Here is a 15,793-nt window from a genome sequence, read left to right on the forward strand (position 1 = left end):
TTTTTTAAAAAACATTATAGACACCATAATTCAATATCATCTTATTTGAGTTTTATATTTTAACCTGAATATCCTTGATAAATCTTTGACACTTCTGTAATAAAAGCAACATTTTAGGTAGCCAATTTTAGTTAAATTTTTGGATGATGGATTAAGGACGTTTCACAGTAATTTGAACTAAGATTCTCACGAAGTAAAATAAATTGATAACATTCCTTACAATCAATATTAAACTACCAATTCTATGCCAGTTGCTAGTAGTTTTAGACTAAAACTGAAAACCAAAATTTATGATTTAGGAATGACATACGTACCAATAGTGAGGTCATGTACTGGCTGAAATCGTTTATCCGTGAACTGGAGAAGCAAACAGGATTTGCCTACACCTGCAAAAGAGCAAACACATGTGTTAAAGCAAAAAACATAAAGATTAGAAAAATTATTCTTGGAATCTATACTAACAGGAAATTTACAGTTAGGCCTGCTTTTCGAATGACTTCATCTCAATTCAACAACATACTTAAAAAATAGACCCACACAATATAATAAACGAATATTTTATTTGTTTTTTTTTTTTTTTTTTTCCGGGGGATGTGATGTGATAAGCATGATCCTAGTTGTATGATCCAACTTTTCAGACAAGTATTCTCTTTGTTGTACGCTAAATTTTTGCTTCCGTTATTCTTGTTCATTTCTTCATACCATTCTGAACTCTGATGATACGTCATTCAATTTCAAAATACGAGATGTCTACACTCGATTTTTCCACGTATCTTGCATCATAATACTATTACGTTAGAAGTTTTTGTTGTTATCATATGCCTACGCTGTTCCCTTCTCTTAACTACACTCACGTGAAGACTAAGAATAATGCGAAAATGCAAAGCTGCTGCTGCTGGTAAGACGTTCTACAATTGTGATACACACAAAAAATAATAATAATAATAATAATAAAGCCAAGAACTTACCTGTTTTTTCGAACAAGAAATAAAGACAGAAACTCTTTTCAAAATGCAAACAATAAGAAAAGTAAAAGTGGAATCGATTATATCACATATGTAGTAAACTTTCGTTCCAAAATAAATTAGAAAAGCATTTACTTAACAAACAAGGTAAAGTGTAAACATACATTATAGGAGAAAACAGAAGGCCTTGGCGAAAATAAAACTGTTTTATAAACAATTCTCTCCTGATGGCCTTCAACTTCCGCAAATATGAAATTACAAATAGAACATAAAAGTGTTGGTGTTTACAAGAAAGTGACTATAAAAACACTAACAAATTCTACTAGATCATTAATCAGCGAACACCCAACAATCTTACAACAATCATTCGTTCAGTCAATAGTTCTCTCGACGTTCTAGCTATCGCTAGTGTTGGTACTTTGGATAAGTGTGGTGATAATTACAACCATGAACCCTTATGGACTGTAAGTACAACTTTCATGAATTCACTGTTTACCACAGTATAAAGAAATAACACTTAAAAGACTTAACTTCTATACGAGATTATAAACTCCATGTCGTTCCTGATTACATCAGTGATCTCCAAATCTCTCTCAGCTATGCACTGTATCCATTAAGCTTTCTTTTGTAATCTTTCGTGGTGTTGGTAATCACAATTATGTATCCACTTTAATAAAACCTTTTAATGGTGTTCAATTATTTATATTAACATGTTTTACTGGAAACAGTCGTAAATGCATTGAGTTTATTCCAAGATGAGTCCCTGACTGTTTGCTACACGTAATTCCCGAAGTTAGCACTTGGCGGCGCTACACATCCACTAATGTCGGGTATGTGACGATCACTGTTTCAACACTTAGTAGTTGTATTCAAGAAATCGCATACAACACACGCACACAGCCAGTGCATGTGTACGAAAATGAAGCAAAGAAATCACACTGATGATCTTATGCGTGAAAGACAGCTGGAGAGGGACCAGACCTTGTTGGAAGTGTCACATGTAATTAATTTCCTACAGCATATCATCTTAAGGGTCTGGCGACGATTTCAACAGGATTATAATATCTCTCGGAGGCCGCTCAAAAAGTGTACCATCTATTATGCCTAAAAGTTAGGTGCAATAAACAGAGCAGAATCTCAGATCTCGGTAGAGAATTTACAACTGCTAAAGGAACCACTGTCACATAGTTTACCGGAGCAGGACGTTTGGGCACAAAGCCGTATATCTGAATAAGCTAATCTACTTAAATGGGTTATAGTGTATTTCATAACTAGAAAACAGCCTCACAAACACAAACAAATAACTGCACAACTTAAAATTTTAAAAAAATCAGCAAGGTGAAATATGATCCTAATTTTCTTAAAAAATGCTATTTTCAAAGACTCTAAATTTTCGTTACGTTATAGTATGTCCTATCGTAAACAGTCACTGAAAGTCTTGGTTTTGTATTATAATTGGTTTAGTTCTAGTAAATTTTTGTATAACGCACAAAGAAAAATATACGGGTCTAATTATTTTGTTTCTAGAATGATATATCCTAATTTCAGGAAAATCGGAGACCATGGCCTATATTTTTTTCCCCAGGTATGAAGCTGTATCGGACCTAAATAAATTTTGCTGTAGGTATCCAATAACATCTCAAACTTTTTTGAAGTTACCTTTATATCATCTCTAACTTAAAGGAAAAGGCATTTTAGATATTCAATAACTTCATAGCTATTCATAACATTGTATTACTGTTTATTACTATGTATTTGCAACAGAGATAACTAGAAAGGAAACAACAGTGAAATATAATATAGATATTGAATAATTTTTTGTTTTATGTTGCATTTATCATGACATTATCATTCCATGACGGAACTATGGGCCAAATCTCATAAGTATTCTACAATGTCAACAATTTCAAAATTCTGTACAATACGGCGAATTCTTTCATCTGCCTGAATATATTTCCTTCTTCTCGAAGCCTACCTCGTACACTAAATCCTGTTTTTTTTTTTTTTTTTTTTTTTTTTTTTTTTTTTTTTTTTTTTTTTTTTTTTTTTTTGTGTGTGTGTGTGTGTGTGTGTCCTCCGAAGTACATCAAGAAAGCGCCAAATTAACGGATTGTCCATTTGATGCTCCGATTGCAGTCCACGATGAGCTGCTTCGGCGTGGTGTTCGTTCATGACTATGATCATTGAGAACTCTGTTATACAGATTCAACATTCTTATTGGAAATAATGCTGTTCTTGCACCATGCGTTTTAATAATTTATTATAGAAAAAGAAAGTGCAAAAATGAAAATATGTATTGTACAAATTTTAGGATAAATTCTATAAAGTCTGACTCAAAAGATCAAGTACACAGCGCAGTATGAATATATAGTCACATTTTTAAAATAACTGAACATTAACGAAAATGTGCATTTTTTTTACGCAAATTACATTTCTTTATTACATATGTCTTATTTTATTAAAAAGAAATATTCTTTCAGAACTAAGCCACATACTACGAAGTACGGATATCGTGACCCGGACAGTCAAGAGTCTGGTGCAGTTCCTCCCTATTTCTTTTTAACTGGTAGAGACAAGTAGTGCATGATGTGCAGAAAATTTGCTATCTTCAAGATGTTATTTCTTAGTTTCCGCAAAATTATTTGTGGAAGTGTTTCGAAATTTCCAGTGCCTAACCATCCGAGCTCTAAGATATGAAATACACTATAACATATATAGGTAGGTAAACCTGTTTGGATAAAAGGTTTTGCGCCCAAACGGCCACGCCTAACCGTCTGCGCCCAAACGTCATGGACCCTAGTTTACAGTGTACAGACGGTTAACTGAGAGACACTTGCATGCTAGACGACCAGCAACATGTGCTCCATTAACCCCATTGCAAAGAACAGCCCCTGTGAATTAGTGCAAAATGCACGGACCAAGGAGCACTAGTCATGTCAAGTTTACAGATGAATCCTAGTTTACGATCACCAGTGATTTTCGACGTGTAATCATCAGGAGAGAGTCTAGAACATGACTCCTTCCACCTAAGCATTACTGAATTGGATTATAGGAGTAGAGAAATGATGGTGTGGGATTGGATGGGATTATCTTAATGCCTGACACGCATGGGTGTTGGAATTCTCCCCAGCCCCCCTTTTTTTTTTATCCTTTTCTTTGTAAAACCCACAATAAAACAAGCAAAAAAAAAAATCTCCAAAAAAATACTTCAAAACCTGGATTGAAATAATAACAACCTTAATGTGATTATAATTAGTTTCTTCAATCGTGTTTCCCAGCACACGCCTAATTTGAGTCTTGGCTTTAAATATGTATTTATCAAAAAAGATATCCCCAGAACAGAATACCATTGAAAAGAATATGTTTAGGGATCATGCATAACGAATTTTGTTCGCGCTTGATCAAATTCACTGTGACGATATTCGATTGTAATCTGAAAGAAAAAGCAATGTGACTACGTAACCCTATTTTTGTAGTACATACTCACAAACAGTATTAGTACAAACTAATAAGAAAAATGTCTTTCTCCATACATCAGTTAATAAATTGAGAATGCTTCATTTAAAAAACATTTCCCAACACTATATTTGGATAATTATACACATTCAAACGAAAAAGTGTTGCATTAAAAAACAAACAAAATCTTTTCTTAGAATAATTACAAGTGGAGAAATCAGTTTTTTTTTAATACTATAATTTAAATTATAAAGACCTACGTCTACCTCTATTTTCTCAACACTACATCTGGATAATTACACACACACAAACGAAAAACAGTTGCATTAAAAAGGAGCTCGGGAATCTCCCTAATTATTCTTTCGTATCTTTGTAATATGTAAGGTATAGTATGATTATCGCATATTACATAGGTCCTTTGATCGTAAAATATATTTTCTTTCTTCTTTTTTTTTTATCATTTCTTGCATTCTCTGAGGAAAGTGTTGACTTTCAGTTAAGTAGCTATAGCATTACTATTATTCATTCAAATATCATGGCTGATACGTCATTCTCTTTAGAATAAAACAAGCTTTCTAATATTATGTGCATGTGTGCATGATGTACGAGAGGAAAAATTTGGTGTAAAAAAGGGAACTTCCCTCACAAAAATCCCCGTTTTGAAATCTGGTGTCCCCCTGGAGCGACCTCGGCTACAGGTGCCCTAATATAATCTACCTTGAAAAATACTCTGATCTATATGTAATTCGTGCGTGAAGTTTCACTGTAATATCTAGAATAATTACAAGGGCCATGTTAATCCGTCACGTATGAGAGATGGCGTCCCTCAGCTTTCACATTACCCTGGCAATTAGACCATTCCGCCACTTGCCTGATGAGAATGAAAAAAGCCAGGAAAAAAAAATCACTCAAGCTTTTTCGACCAAGTCTCTTCACTGGGAATCGTACTCGGGACCGTTCGCACCAAAGGCGAGAGCGTTTGCGACCGCGCTACGCAGGGCCACTTAAATTTTGGACATGAGTGTCTATGTATACAATGGAAACACATTTACTGTAATAAGTAGGCTTAAATAATTATAGTTTAATGGGGACGTTAGCGCCGACGCTATTTGTTACATTCATGATAAGGCCAACAACCAACACATGCTCCACATTCAACATTCAAAGAAAAGTTTTAAATTAAAAATAAATAAATAAAAGTTCTACAAAAGAAGATTAAAACATAACTGTACAATTAAAACACATGTAACGAAAACACTAAACAAATAAATATAGAATAAATAAGATGAAAACAAATCAATGTAACAATAGTAATAAAATACATCAGGAAAAATCTGAAAGTAAACTTAGGAACACTGAACATTCATGCACTGCGTCTTGCTTGTCTTAGTGCTGTGTTGGGTGATAGTAATAAAACGGATTTCTCTGTTCATTGGGGAAATACTGATGGTGTAAAGTGAGACATCTCTGATGCCCAAACAGGGAAAATCTGTGGGTGTCCTGTTAGCTGCAGATAGCATAAGTAAAACTACCTGTGATTTCGGTGTACTGATAGCAACAGTGTCCAAAGTAATTAACCTCTTGGTAATATATATCGTTAGAAAACTGTGCCAGTGCATTAAGCTGGGTAAGAGGGATCGCCAAACAATAAAAGGAAAACTCATAAAAATCCGCAGAGCTAACGCGCCACAATTCATTGCAGAACTCATTCAGCATCTGGAACAATCTGATTCCACAATCACTCCGACTACAACCGCATAATCTCAACATCCGCGGTGTCAATTGAATAATGCAATTTGCCGATCCATAAATGTAGGCAAAGTAGTCAGCTCCCTCTGCATGACCTGATTTAACTTAACTTCCCAAGGAGTTGTTTCCAACATATAAGGTGTGTGCTAGGAATGAGACGCTACGATAGGAAAACAACCATCTGGATCAGGAAAATGTCTGGAGTGACGAATATTATCATGGAAATAAAAGCATTCAAGTGGCAGTGGAATGATGATTACTGGACAAAAGTAATCTTAGACTGATTACCAAGGTACAAGAAGTACTGCGGAGTAACGTAAAATGGAACTGCAACGATATATGGTTGTAGGGAAAAATTGGAGATTGATAATGGTTGATGATGATACTTTAAAAAGTCCCGCAACATCTCCAGCTCGCGCGAAGTGGGTGTGGTGGACAAAGACAATTTCTTCCATTTTCCTCATTCTACCACCTCGTTCTTTATTATCACTACCGTCTCCCTTAGCTTCAATGCACAATCGTGAGAAGTTAAACTAATACATATACAGTATATATATGAAACATGTAACACTTTTCATGGACTTTTTCATTTCAAATGTTAAAAGTGAAAGCGGGCAATAAATTCCAACATCAATCTCATCATTCGAACACACAATACCACATCTTATAATTACAGAATTTACACGAAATGATCGGTCTGATGCTTGGTATAATCTACGTACTACTCACAATGATTTCTCATGAACTAGTTTCTCAGAAAGGGGAGGAGGGGGTGGTGACATTCAATATGGGCATCGGCGTTAAATGTAAGCCAATATAGTACAATCTATTGTATATTTTTCCAAATAATGTAGTGTAACGTGAAATAAAATACGTATAGCCTACCTAGCTCAATGGCGTCAATGAATCTAATTTGTAAACAATATCGACTAGCATCGAACTAACGAACACAAGGAATAGCTTAAACCAGTGGCTCCCAACCTTTATGACTGATGACATACTTTACTGAACCCTATGACAACGCGAAACATTTGTTTGATTTCCAATTAATAATAATACAAATCACAATAGTGTAAGCCTATAAGTTTCTACATAATTAGTAGTGACTCTATGTAGCACTGAGCACTGTTGCTGGATTCTAATTAATAGGACAGCAGGTCTATTTTGCCTGATGAAAATTTACACCATTACCAGTAATTTCGTAAATATTACTACTTTGTTTAGTCTGCCTTGTAAATATCCATGCCAGTAAATTTTCTTGCTGACGCATTTGTATATATTTTCATGTGCAGAAAAAGTTTCTTGTTGTTGTTGTTCTTTCGAACCACGCAAGTTCTCATCGCTAATAGTACCCAGATTCCCAGCACCGAACGTGCGTACGGTAACCATATAGCCATGGGAGAAATCTCCATTATTTAAGGTGCATATTACGAATAACTGGTATAGTCCGCAGCAAATTACCTGCAACATGAGCATGTAAGTTTATGGTGAAACCACGCCTAACAGCCCAGGCAATCAACATAACGTTTAAGTGGCACGAATCACGACAGGAGAAACCTCGGCGTCCTCCCCTGCACATTTATTTTGGAACAAAAGACTTCGTCGTTTCACAATAAACTTACATGCTCATGTTGCAGTTTTTTTCTGTGGGCTGTACATTTTATTGAAATTTACAGGTAAAATCCGTTAATTCCGAAAGGAAAAATAATGTTTAAGAAACTCATGATCTGGATATATTCCTATGATTATTAATACTTCTTTTTAAATGCTCGATATTTCAGGCAAAATTATCGATTGCCTTTCTTCGGGGTGGTAATTAAGCTTAAAATGTGTTACATGTTTGGCTAATTACATACGAAGGTATAGCACTTCAGTGGCAATAAATCAAATATAAGGATCTATCATTAAAATAATGGAAAATCTCTATTTCTAGTTTGTGTAGTTTAGATAATTTTCTTAATTTCCTTCAAGACGCAATATGTTGTTTGTTCATGTCCAGTTCTGTACATTTCACATATCTATAAAGAAAATAGAACGAAGCAAAAATAATATGACAAGAGGGATACCAATACTTCAAAAAAATACGAAATAAGAAGAATGAAATATCTAAACACACAGCAGAAGAGAAGTAGATTAATTTTATCAAACTCGCCAAGATTACTGGTCTCGGGCTAGACTCCCGATAGAACACAAAAACATTTAATTTCACAATTAATTAATTTGAAACACATTTAATTAAACTTCATTAATCATCCATACTCTTTAGACAGGAACCACGTCTACCACAGGCTCACATCCTAGCTATTAGACTAGCGGTGAGGGATTAAAGTAGCGTAGTACAGGTTCGAATGGAATAGAATAAAGTAGCACAGTATTGATTAGGAAAGGTTTATTTCCCGTTAAAAGTACTACGTATGCCTACATTACCTATTACATACTTCCAATTTCACGCAGCAACAGATTTCAGCCCCTGATTTGCTGTCATATGCTTTAGCAGAGCAAACTTCTCTTTCCTCAATACCTCAAACGATCTTAGTGATCACTGGGTCAACTTGAGTGAGATAGTCCGGTTCTGGGCAGGGCGAAAGCTAGAACTCCGTGTGATAGTGCGTCCACTGGGAGCAGGCGCGTTAGCGACGATGTGTATGAGCATAAACAGTTTTCTTGAGTTTACAGCCCATGATTATGCACCGAGGTTAAGGGACACGGTGATGATGAGATAGATGATAATGCTGGAATGACGAAAAGTGCTAAGAAACAGGAGAACCCAGAAAACTCACGCACACGGTATGTCAACCACAAAGTCCACCTGGTGGGAGCTGGAGTCGAACCAGTGATCCCACGCGTCAGAGGTGAGCACTCCACCACTAAGCCATCGCTCCCTCCAAATGAGGATTTGTTTTTAATGTTCTTGTTACAATTTTTGCATGCGTGAAGACTCCCTATCCTTGGGTTATGTGTAGTCTTGGTTCCTTGCTACATAGGACGGAATAACATGCTGATTACCAATATGTTATGTTACTACTCTCACATACTAAATTACCAATAATATATACATAGCATAATGATATGGGATCTTCACGTTAGGCTAGAACAGCCACACTAGCATTACCTTACAAAATTCTGAAACATTTTGCCTGTACAGAACTGCCCATGCATTAAAGTAGCAACTGTCTCAGTACAAATAGCTGTATGTTAGTACGCCTTAAAATAATAGAACTTTAAACAGTAACAATCTGTCGAGTCATGTTCGAAGTGTTGGTTCACCACCTTGTTTACAGATACGGGATGTAAAATTTTCACATGCGCTTTAATTGTACGTAGGCCTACTACGACTCTTGATTATATGAAGTATTTTGCTACGTACATAACCAATACTTTCTATACAGGTTAGTATATTGTTGGAGACACCACCAATTACTAATTTCCACTATCTTATATTACGAACACAACAATAACATCTATATATTTCTGAAATAATATTTCACTAATATTCACAACAAAGTTCTGAACATTGAAATTTCTGAAATAACAAGCAGATGCAACTAGGTTACTGTTAACTACATTCCATATTATCAACTTAATTTTCGCTTAAAATAAGTTATGATTACCTGTGTCACCTATAATTATATATTTAAACAAGTAAGCGTATGACATTTTGAAAGTATTCCCAAAAAAACTGGCCAATAAATTTACACCCGAATGTTATAGAATCCAGTCAATCCCTTGTCTTACGTCATGGGAATAAATACGCAACAACAGCTGTCCATAATGCCAACTAAAGAAAACAAGTGAGTCGCGTTATGCACTATACACTTCGCTTGTGACAATGCTATATACTTGTTACCATAGTAAATTCATTCGTCCAGCGCAAACAAAATTTGTCCAAAATAAAATATAGATATGACTTTACGTGCCTCTCTATATATCCCAAAAATTTAAAAATGAAAAAACATAGGAAACGAAATGACTCAAGACAATAGCGATAGGGCTGAAAATGACTCTTCGAATAATAAATCATCAAGCGCAGAGGCAAGTACTTCTACTTCTGTCCCACTTGATGCATTAGCAGGTCAAATTACACCAACTACTATATCCTCTCGTCACACTAATGAAACAAGTACTGCCAAAAGGTCACCTTCAAAAGAAAGCAAAACAGAAGGAAGTGGAACATCGGTCATTAAAAAGAAATCACCAAAACGAAAACAAACTGTCCTTGAGTCACATGGTTATACACTCGGAGAAGCTATTGGAGAAGGGTCATATGCAACAGTTAAGGTAAAACTATAAAATTTATTAACTGAAATAGTTACTTATGTAATCAGATATAAACTATTGATTAAGTTCTCGCTTTAACTATTTCCTCCAGTGTATATCGAATGATTTAATTACTCCCCACGGACCCCGCATTGCGAGAGTTTAAAGCTGAGGCTAGGTGTCCCGAAATTGTGTTAATTGAAGGGGTACAGATTATCATTTTTGCTGTGGAGCCTAATACTGCTTGTAGATGATTCAAGAAAGCTTGAACAAGAGTCTTGTTCAAGACCATTCACGACTATATGAAAAAGACGTCAGCACTGACGTCATTTTTGTCTTGAATTCAATAGTTTCGTTCAAGAAATTTCGTTTCGGTCCTGCTCTAAACAATCCAATTCAAGAACGTTCAATAGCCAATCAGCGCTCGAGTTGAGTGCAGAAAAATATGAAAGAACTATGATGGCGTCGTGACAGAATGGCAGTTGTTGAATAAATATCTTTTCATTACTTTCTTCCATAATTATCTGATGTTCAAAGTGCTTATAATAATAAACGAAGTCTAATATCTGCGCTGGAAGATATTGTTAGACCCTAGTGTTTTTGTTGATGATATACACGATTTATGTAGTTACAGTGTTTGCATGCGCATAACAATTGTTAAATTTTGTGGCAATGATACAAGTATTAATTTGAGAATTTAATATACAAGAATATCGGGTGTAGACTAAGAAAGAAAAGCCCATAAAATAAAAAAGACATATCTAACTTTTCTTGCTTTAATCAGACGTTTTGTACTGTTATTAACTTGGGACAATTAAAAAATAATAATTGCGTACAGATTGACTATATGCTCACAAACTGAAGTCCGTGGAAATGATTACATGTTATCCAATTATAAGATTACAACTATTTTATTCACACGTAGCATTTCAGAAGTTATTTCTTAAGATAGGATTTGCTTTCATGCGTGCAGGTTAATTTTAGAGGACTTTTCCGTAAGGTACAAATGCGCATCAAGACATATGCCACATATACGAAAGTGAAAAAAACACTAAAATCAAGAATGCTATTAACAGAACCAGGGCAGGAACATAGAAAGGGGTCCATGCAAGAGAACGACCGTAGGGAGCAAGTGCGTCATCGACGGAGGTTATACTGCAAGAAATATAAGAATAAGAATAGTGCAACAAACCCTTCACATCGTATTCACTCACTTGAACTTAACTATAGCCCTTGTAATGATTTGATACTAGTAACATTAAACTTCTAAACATTAAATACTTGTTTTCTACATTATACAGGCATGTTCCGACAGTGGAAATTATTATCCCAAACAGTCCTCTTTCATACGCACTCACATATTTTAACAGTAAAGTTACTATTTGTTTGACGGGTTATTCTTAACCACTACCAAATATGGGATAGATTTGTGAAGAAAGTGTGATGCAGATATGAGCGGTAAGTCCAGTAGCTGAAAAAAAATTACCATTCCTCCGTTTGGTTTTTGTGCGTTTTCAGCCTTTTCCCTAATCAGTCTTCGATGCTATAACATAAATAACATCTAAAGGTGATACAATTTTGGGAAACAGTTCGATTTTTTTTCTTTTTGAGTGTGATTTTGCCATCAGTACGCCAGTTGAAGAATCAGATTTTTAAAAAGCTTAGTACAGGGATTTTATATCTAACCAGCACTTTACTCTTTTACAGGGGTGTAGCCAAGGGGGGGCCCATCGGGGCCGGGCCTCCCCAAATGGTTTCCTGCCCCTCCCAAATGACCAACTTTTAAAACATCATAGTGAAATTATCTTGCTTCATTCATTTAAAAGTAATAAAGTTTATTGACAATTAATAATTTATGGTAAAATAGTATGGAGAAATATTGTTTTTTTTTCATACCGATCGAAAAATAGTAAAGTATCTCTTCCTTATTACGATTGAAAAATAGGATATTTTTTTTTGTGACAGCAGTATTTGACAGTTTGAAGACAAACGTTTTAACAAGGTACTACAAGTACAGCCACGAAACAAAGGTATTAAACTGATTTGTAAGTACAGTATATTTTTATATGCTTTAACAAGTATTTTAAAAGACATAGAGGATGGAAAATTTGGCGAGAAACAATGCTTTTATTCAATTTGGATTTCATTCGCTCTCTCTTTTATTTCTACTCAGTGTAATAAAATAATTATGTTTTTTTAGTCACGAATAATAAATATTTTTGTCAGGAAACTGTAAAGAAATTAAGTGAAATTTCAAAGAAAATCAATCTTGTGTAGATAGGTTCTGTATACAAGGTCTTAAATTTAAATATAAAGGTAACCAAGAAAAAGTTTGTTGCTTTTTCACCCACTACCTTCGAACATTGATACGTCACCTAACCTGGAAGATCAAAAATAGTCCCCATCAAAATCGACGACCTTCTGAAAACGTTCTGGAAGGCCATAAAATCCATCGTAGTAGAACTTGGTGGGCCGTGAAACGAAGAAAGTATCAGGTGCATTTTGGACTTTTACTAGGGATTTGAACTGGCATCCTCTAAGGTGATTGTTCAAAGAATGGAACAGGTGATAATCGGACGGTGCAATACCCTGGGAATATAGTGGTTGCAATATTGTTTCCCATCCAAGGCGGAAAATGGTGTCCTGAGTCATCTTAGAGTTGTCCCGTAAACGAGGACCCATTTGCAATTCAGAAGCGAAGCGATGACGCCAGTTTTGAGTTTTTGAGCACAGCTCAACTGCTGACACTACACAGTTGCATTGATACTCTGACCAGCTGGTAGCAGTTTCCGATGCACGATGCACCAAACACACAGAAGGACCTTCTTCTGGTACAGTGCTGGTTTCGGCTGTTTTGAAATCGGTTCATGGGATGCTAACCAATGATGACGGCGCCGTGGAGCTTCGTATAGGACACACTTTTTATCACATGTCAACGCCCTGCCCAGAAATGGCTCCGAAACAGTAAATAAACACAGGCGACTGCCGCGTTGCCTTCTGGCCCGGAGTGAGACCCATTGACCCAACTTGGAGTGCTTCACAAGTTGATGGATGTGCTGCCGAATGGTTTCTCGAATATGTGAGACCCATTGACCCAACTTGTACTGCTTCACAAGTTGATGGATTGCTTCCGAATGGTTTCTCCACACACTGAATTGTAGCCCCAGTTCCTCTTTGTACATGTGTTGGTCTTCTGGCACGTGGTGTTTTCGGGTGTTTCGTCATCGTCCTTAAACTTGTTAAACCATCGCTGCAATGTTCGCGTCGTCACAACACCCCCACCAAGGGCCTGGCATATCGTCTGTCCCGCTACAGCGGCGTTTGACCTACATTTGAACTCGTTCAGCATACATACTCTTATGACGCTCTGTGGATGTCCCATGTTCCCTCTGTCTTTACGCAAGTTCACGGTGTGTCTGAATTGCCACAACCAGGTAATACGTTGGATATACCCACACCAACAACTGACGTTCGCCTTATCTCCACTCGCATTCAACTCACGGTGTGAGGTCCAATTGAACACAGACTTCCACGAAAAGGGATAGAACTTTCTTGGTTACCTTTATAGTTATGCACAAATGTATAGCGTTTGGTCCCGGGCAGTAGTTCTTGATTAAGCATAATAAAAACTATCTTGAATATAATTTATGGATAATAATAATAATAATAATAATAATAATAATAATAATAATAATAATAATAATAATAATAATAATAATAATAATAATAATAAGCTAAAATAGTGTTTTTAGTTTTCCAGAAGAAAATCAAAATTTTCCTTTCTTTCAGACCTCAAAAACACTAGCAGCAACACATTTTTTTTGGCTTTGTACATTGTAGCTGCCCCCCCTCAAAAACGACGGGCCCCCCTACACAAACCTGCTGGCTACACCCCTGCTCTTTTAACTTCAGCTAACCTAACCCGCATTTAATGTAAAAGGTGCAAAATACTTAGTGAAAATTTAAAGGGGTTGCTACAAAATCAATTGACCTGTTTTCTAAATGATTTAATATACCGATAATCTATTAAATTCCAAATGCTTGCAGAAAGTTAGGAAAGATATGCTAATATTATAGCTATTCATGCGTAAGTCTGAACTACATCAGTACGCAGTTTCGCTTTCATTTGTTTTCATAGTTTCAGTCACTTGTTTTAGACTGCCACCTATCAACAAGTATATAAAACATGATTCAATACCTCTATGATCGTGTAAAAGTTGTTTCAAGACCATTCGAGACTCTCGTTCAAATGTTTTGAACAATACTCCTTTGAACGTGTAAATCTGAGGTATTGAATGGTCTTGTTCAAGCTTTCTTGGATCGTCTACAAGCAGCATAACAAAGAAAAGTTGTGTCAATGAGTGTACCCCTGCAATTCAACATAATTCAGTAAATTATATTTCAAAGCGCATTGAATTCCCATTACTCTTTTCCTAATTTTAATATAAATACCTGGGTGCGTTCCAAAATAAATATATCATTTAAGGCAGTGATTCTCAAACTTGTTGTTACTGCGACCCATTAAACAAAAAAAAGTATTTTATAGCCCACCTAACTAGCAAGAGGTATGAAGAGGCAGCTGTATTTATTCCAGTTCGTTCAATAACAGTCCGTATGAGCGACCAACATGAAATTTATTTGGGGATATTGTGAACATCCCGAGCGACCACGAATATTATAAAGTAGAGCTCGATACTTAAATTTTAATAACTAAAAATTTAGTTGGTTTATTTTATAACTATCGTAAATATCTCACTTTCAAATTAAATTGTAATGTAAATTTATGAATTTAATGGCCCTATCGATACGAGAATATCAGTCGGTGACGATCGAGCAAGTGTAATGTAAATTTCTTTGTCAATAACTGTATTTGTTATATGAAATTGTAAGCATGCGTAAAGAGGGTTTTTGTTTCCGTAGAAATGTAACACAGAGCTAACACTACTCCCGATGTAATGCTTTACCCCGTGACAGATTTTGACTCACCCACTATCTTTCCATCGTAACCTATCATCTTAACCTATCATCTCTACTGACTGTACCGAGCAGGGCTATTAATAACCACTTACTCTTCACCTCATTACCAAACGCTTCCAATTTTCGTTTTCTGAATAATTCTTAAGAACGTACTGTTTCTGCATCAAAATGAAAATTTCACAATTAAAAGGAAACATTTCTCGCGAACCACCAGAAAACGGCCCGCGACCCACACTTCGAGAAATACTGATTTAAGGCGTTAGCGTACTTGACTCTTCTAACGGGGAGGCCGCGGTCGCTCAGCGGTAGAGCGTTCGCTTCCGGTGCCTGTGGACCCTGGTTCGATCCCCGCTCACGCCAAGTGAACTTTGTAATGGACAAAAACCGTG

At 35.9% G+C, this 15,793-nt stretch overlaps 2 protein-coding genes across 3 annotated transcripts in view; one reads left to right on the forward strand and one right to left on the reverse strand.

Annotated features, from left to right (window-relative positions):
• Window positions 1-9,920, reverse strand: part of Rab2 (RAS oncogene family member Rab2) — a 28,845-nt gene extending 18,925 nt beyond the window's left edge. The window contains exons 1-2 of the mRNA XM_081761491.1: window positions 9,782-9,920; window positions 315-386 (exon numbers count right to left, since the gene is read on the reverse strand). Of these exons, the coding sequence (XP_081617617.1) occupies window positions 315-386; window positions 9,782-9,827 (118 nt within the window). The 5' untranslated portion in view covers window positions 9,828-9,920. The remainder of the gene's footprint in view (window positions 1-314; window positions 387-9,781) is intronic.
• Window positions 9,921-10,081: 161 nt separating this feature from the next.
• The window catches only part of LOC145687911 (testis-specific serine/threonine-protein kinase 3-like), a 78,798-nt gene continuing 73,086 nt past the window's right edge, over window positions 10,082-15,793 (forward strand). For both annotated transcript variants that reach the window (XM_081761471.1, XM_081761480.1), the window contains exon 1: window positions 10,082-10,448. In XM_081761471.1, coding sequence (XP_081617597.1) covers window positions 10,137-10,448 — 312 coding nt within the window. In that variant the 5' untranslated portion in view covers window positions 10,082-10,136. The remainder of the gene's footprint in view (window positions 10,449-15,793) is intronic.

The sequence above is a fragment of the Thermobia domestica genome, chromosome 1 (genome assembly GCF_964235325.1).
Source record: "Thermobia domestica chromosome 1, izTheDome1.hap1.1, whole genome shotgun sequence".
NCBI lineage: Eukaryota > Metazoa > Arthropoda > Insecta > Zygentoma > Lepismatidae > Thermobia > Thermobia domestica.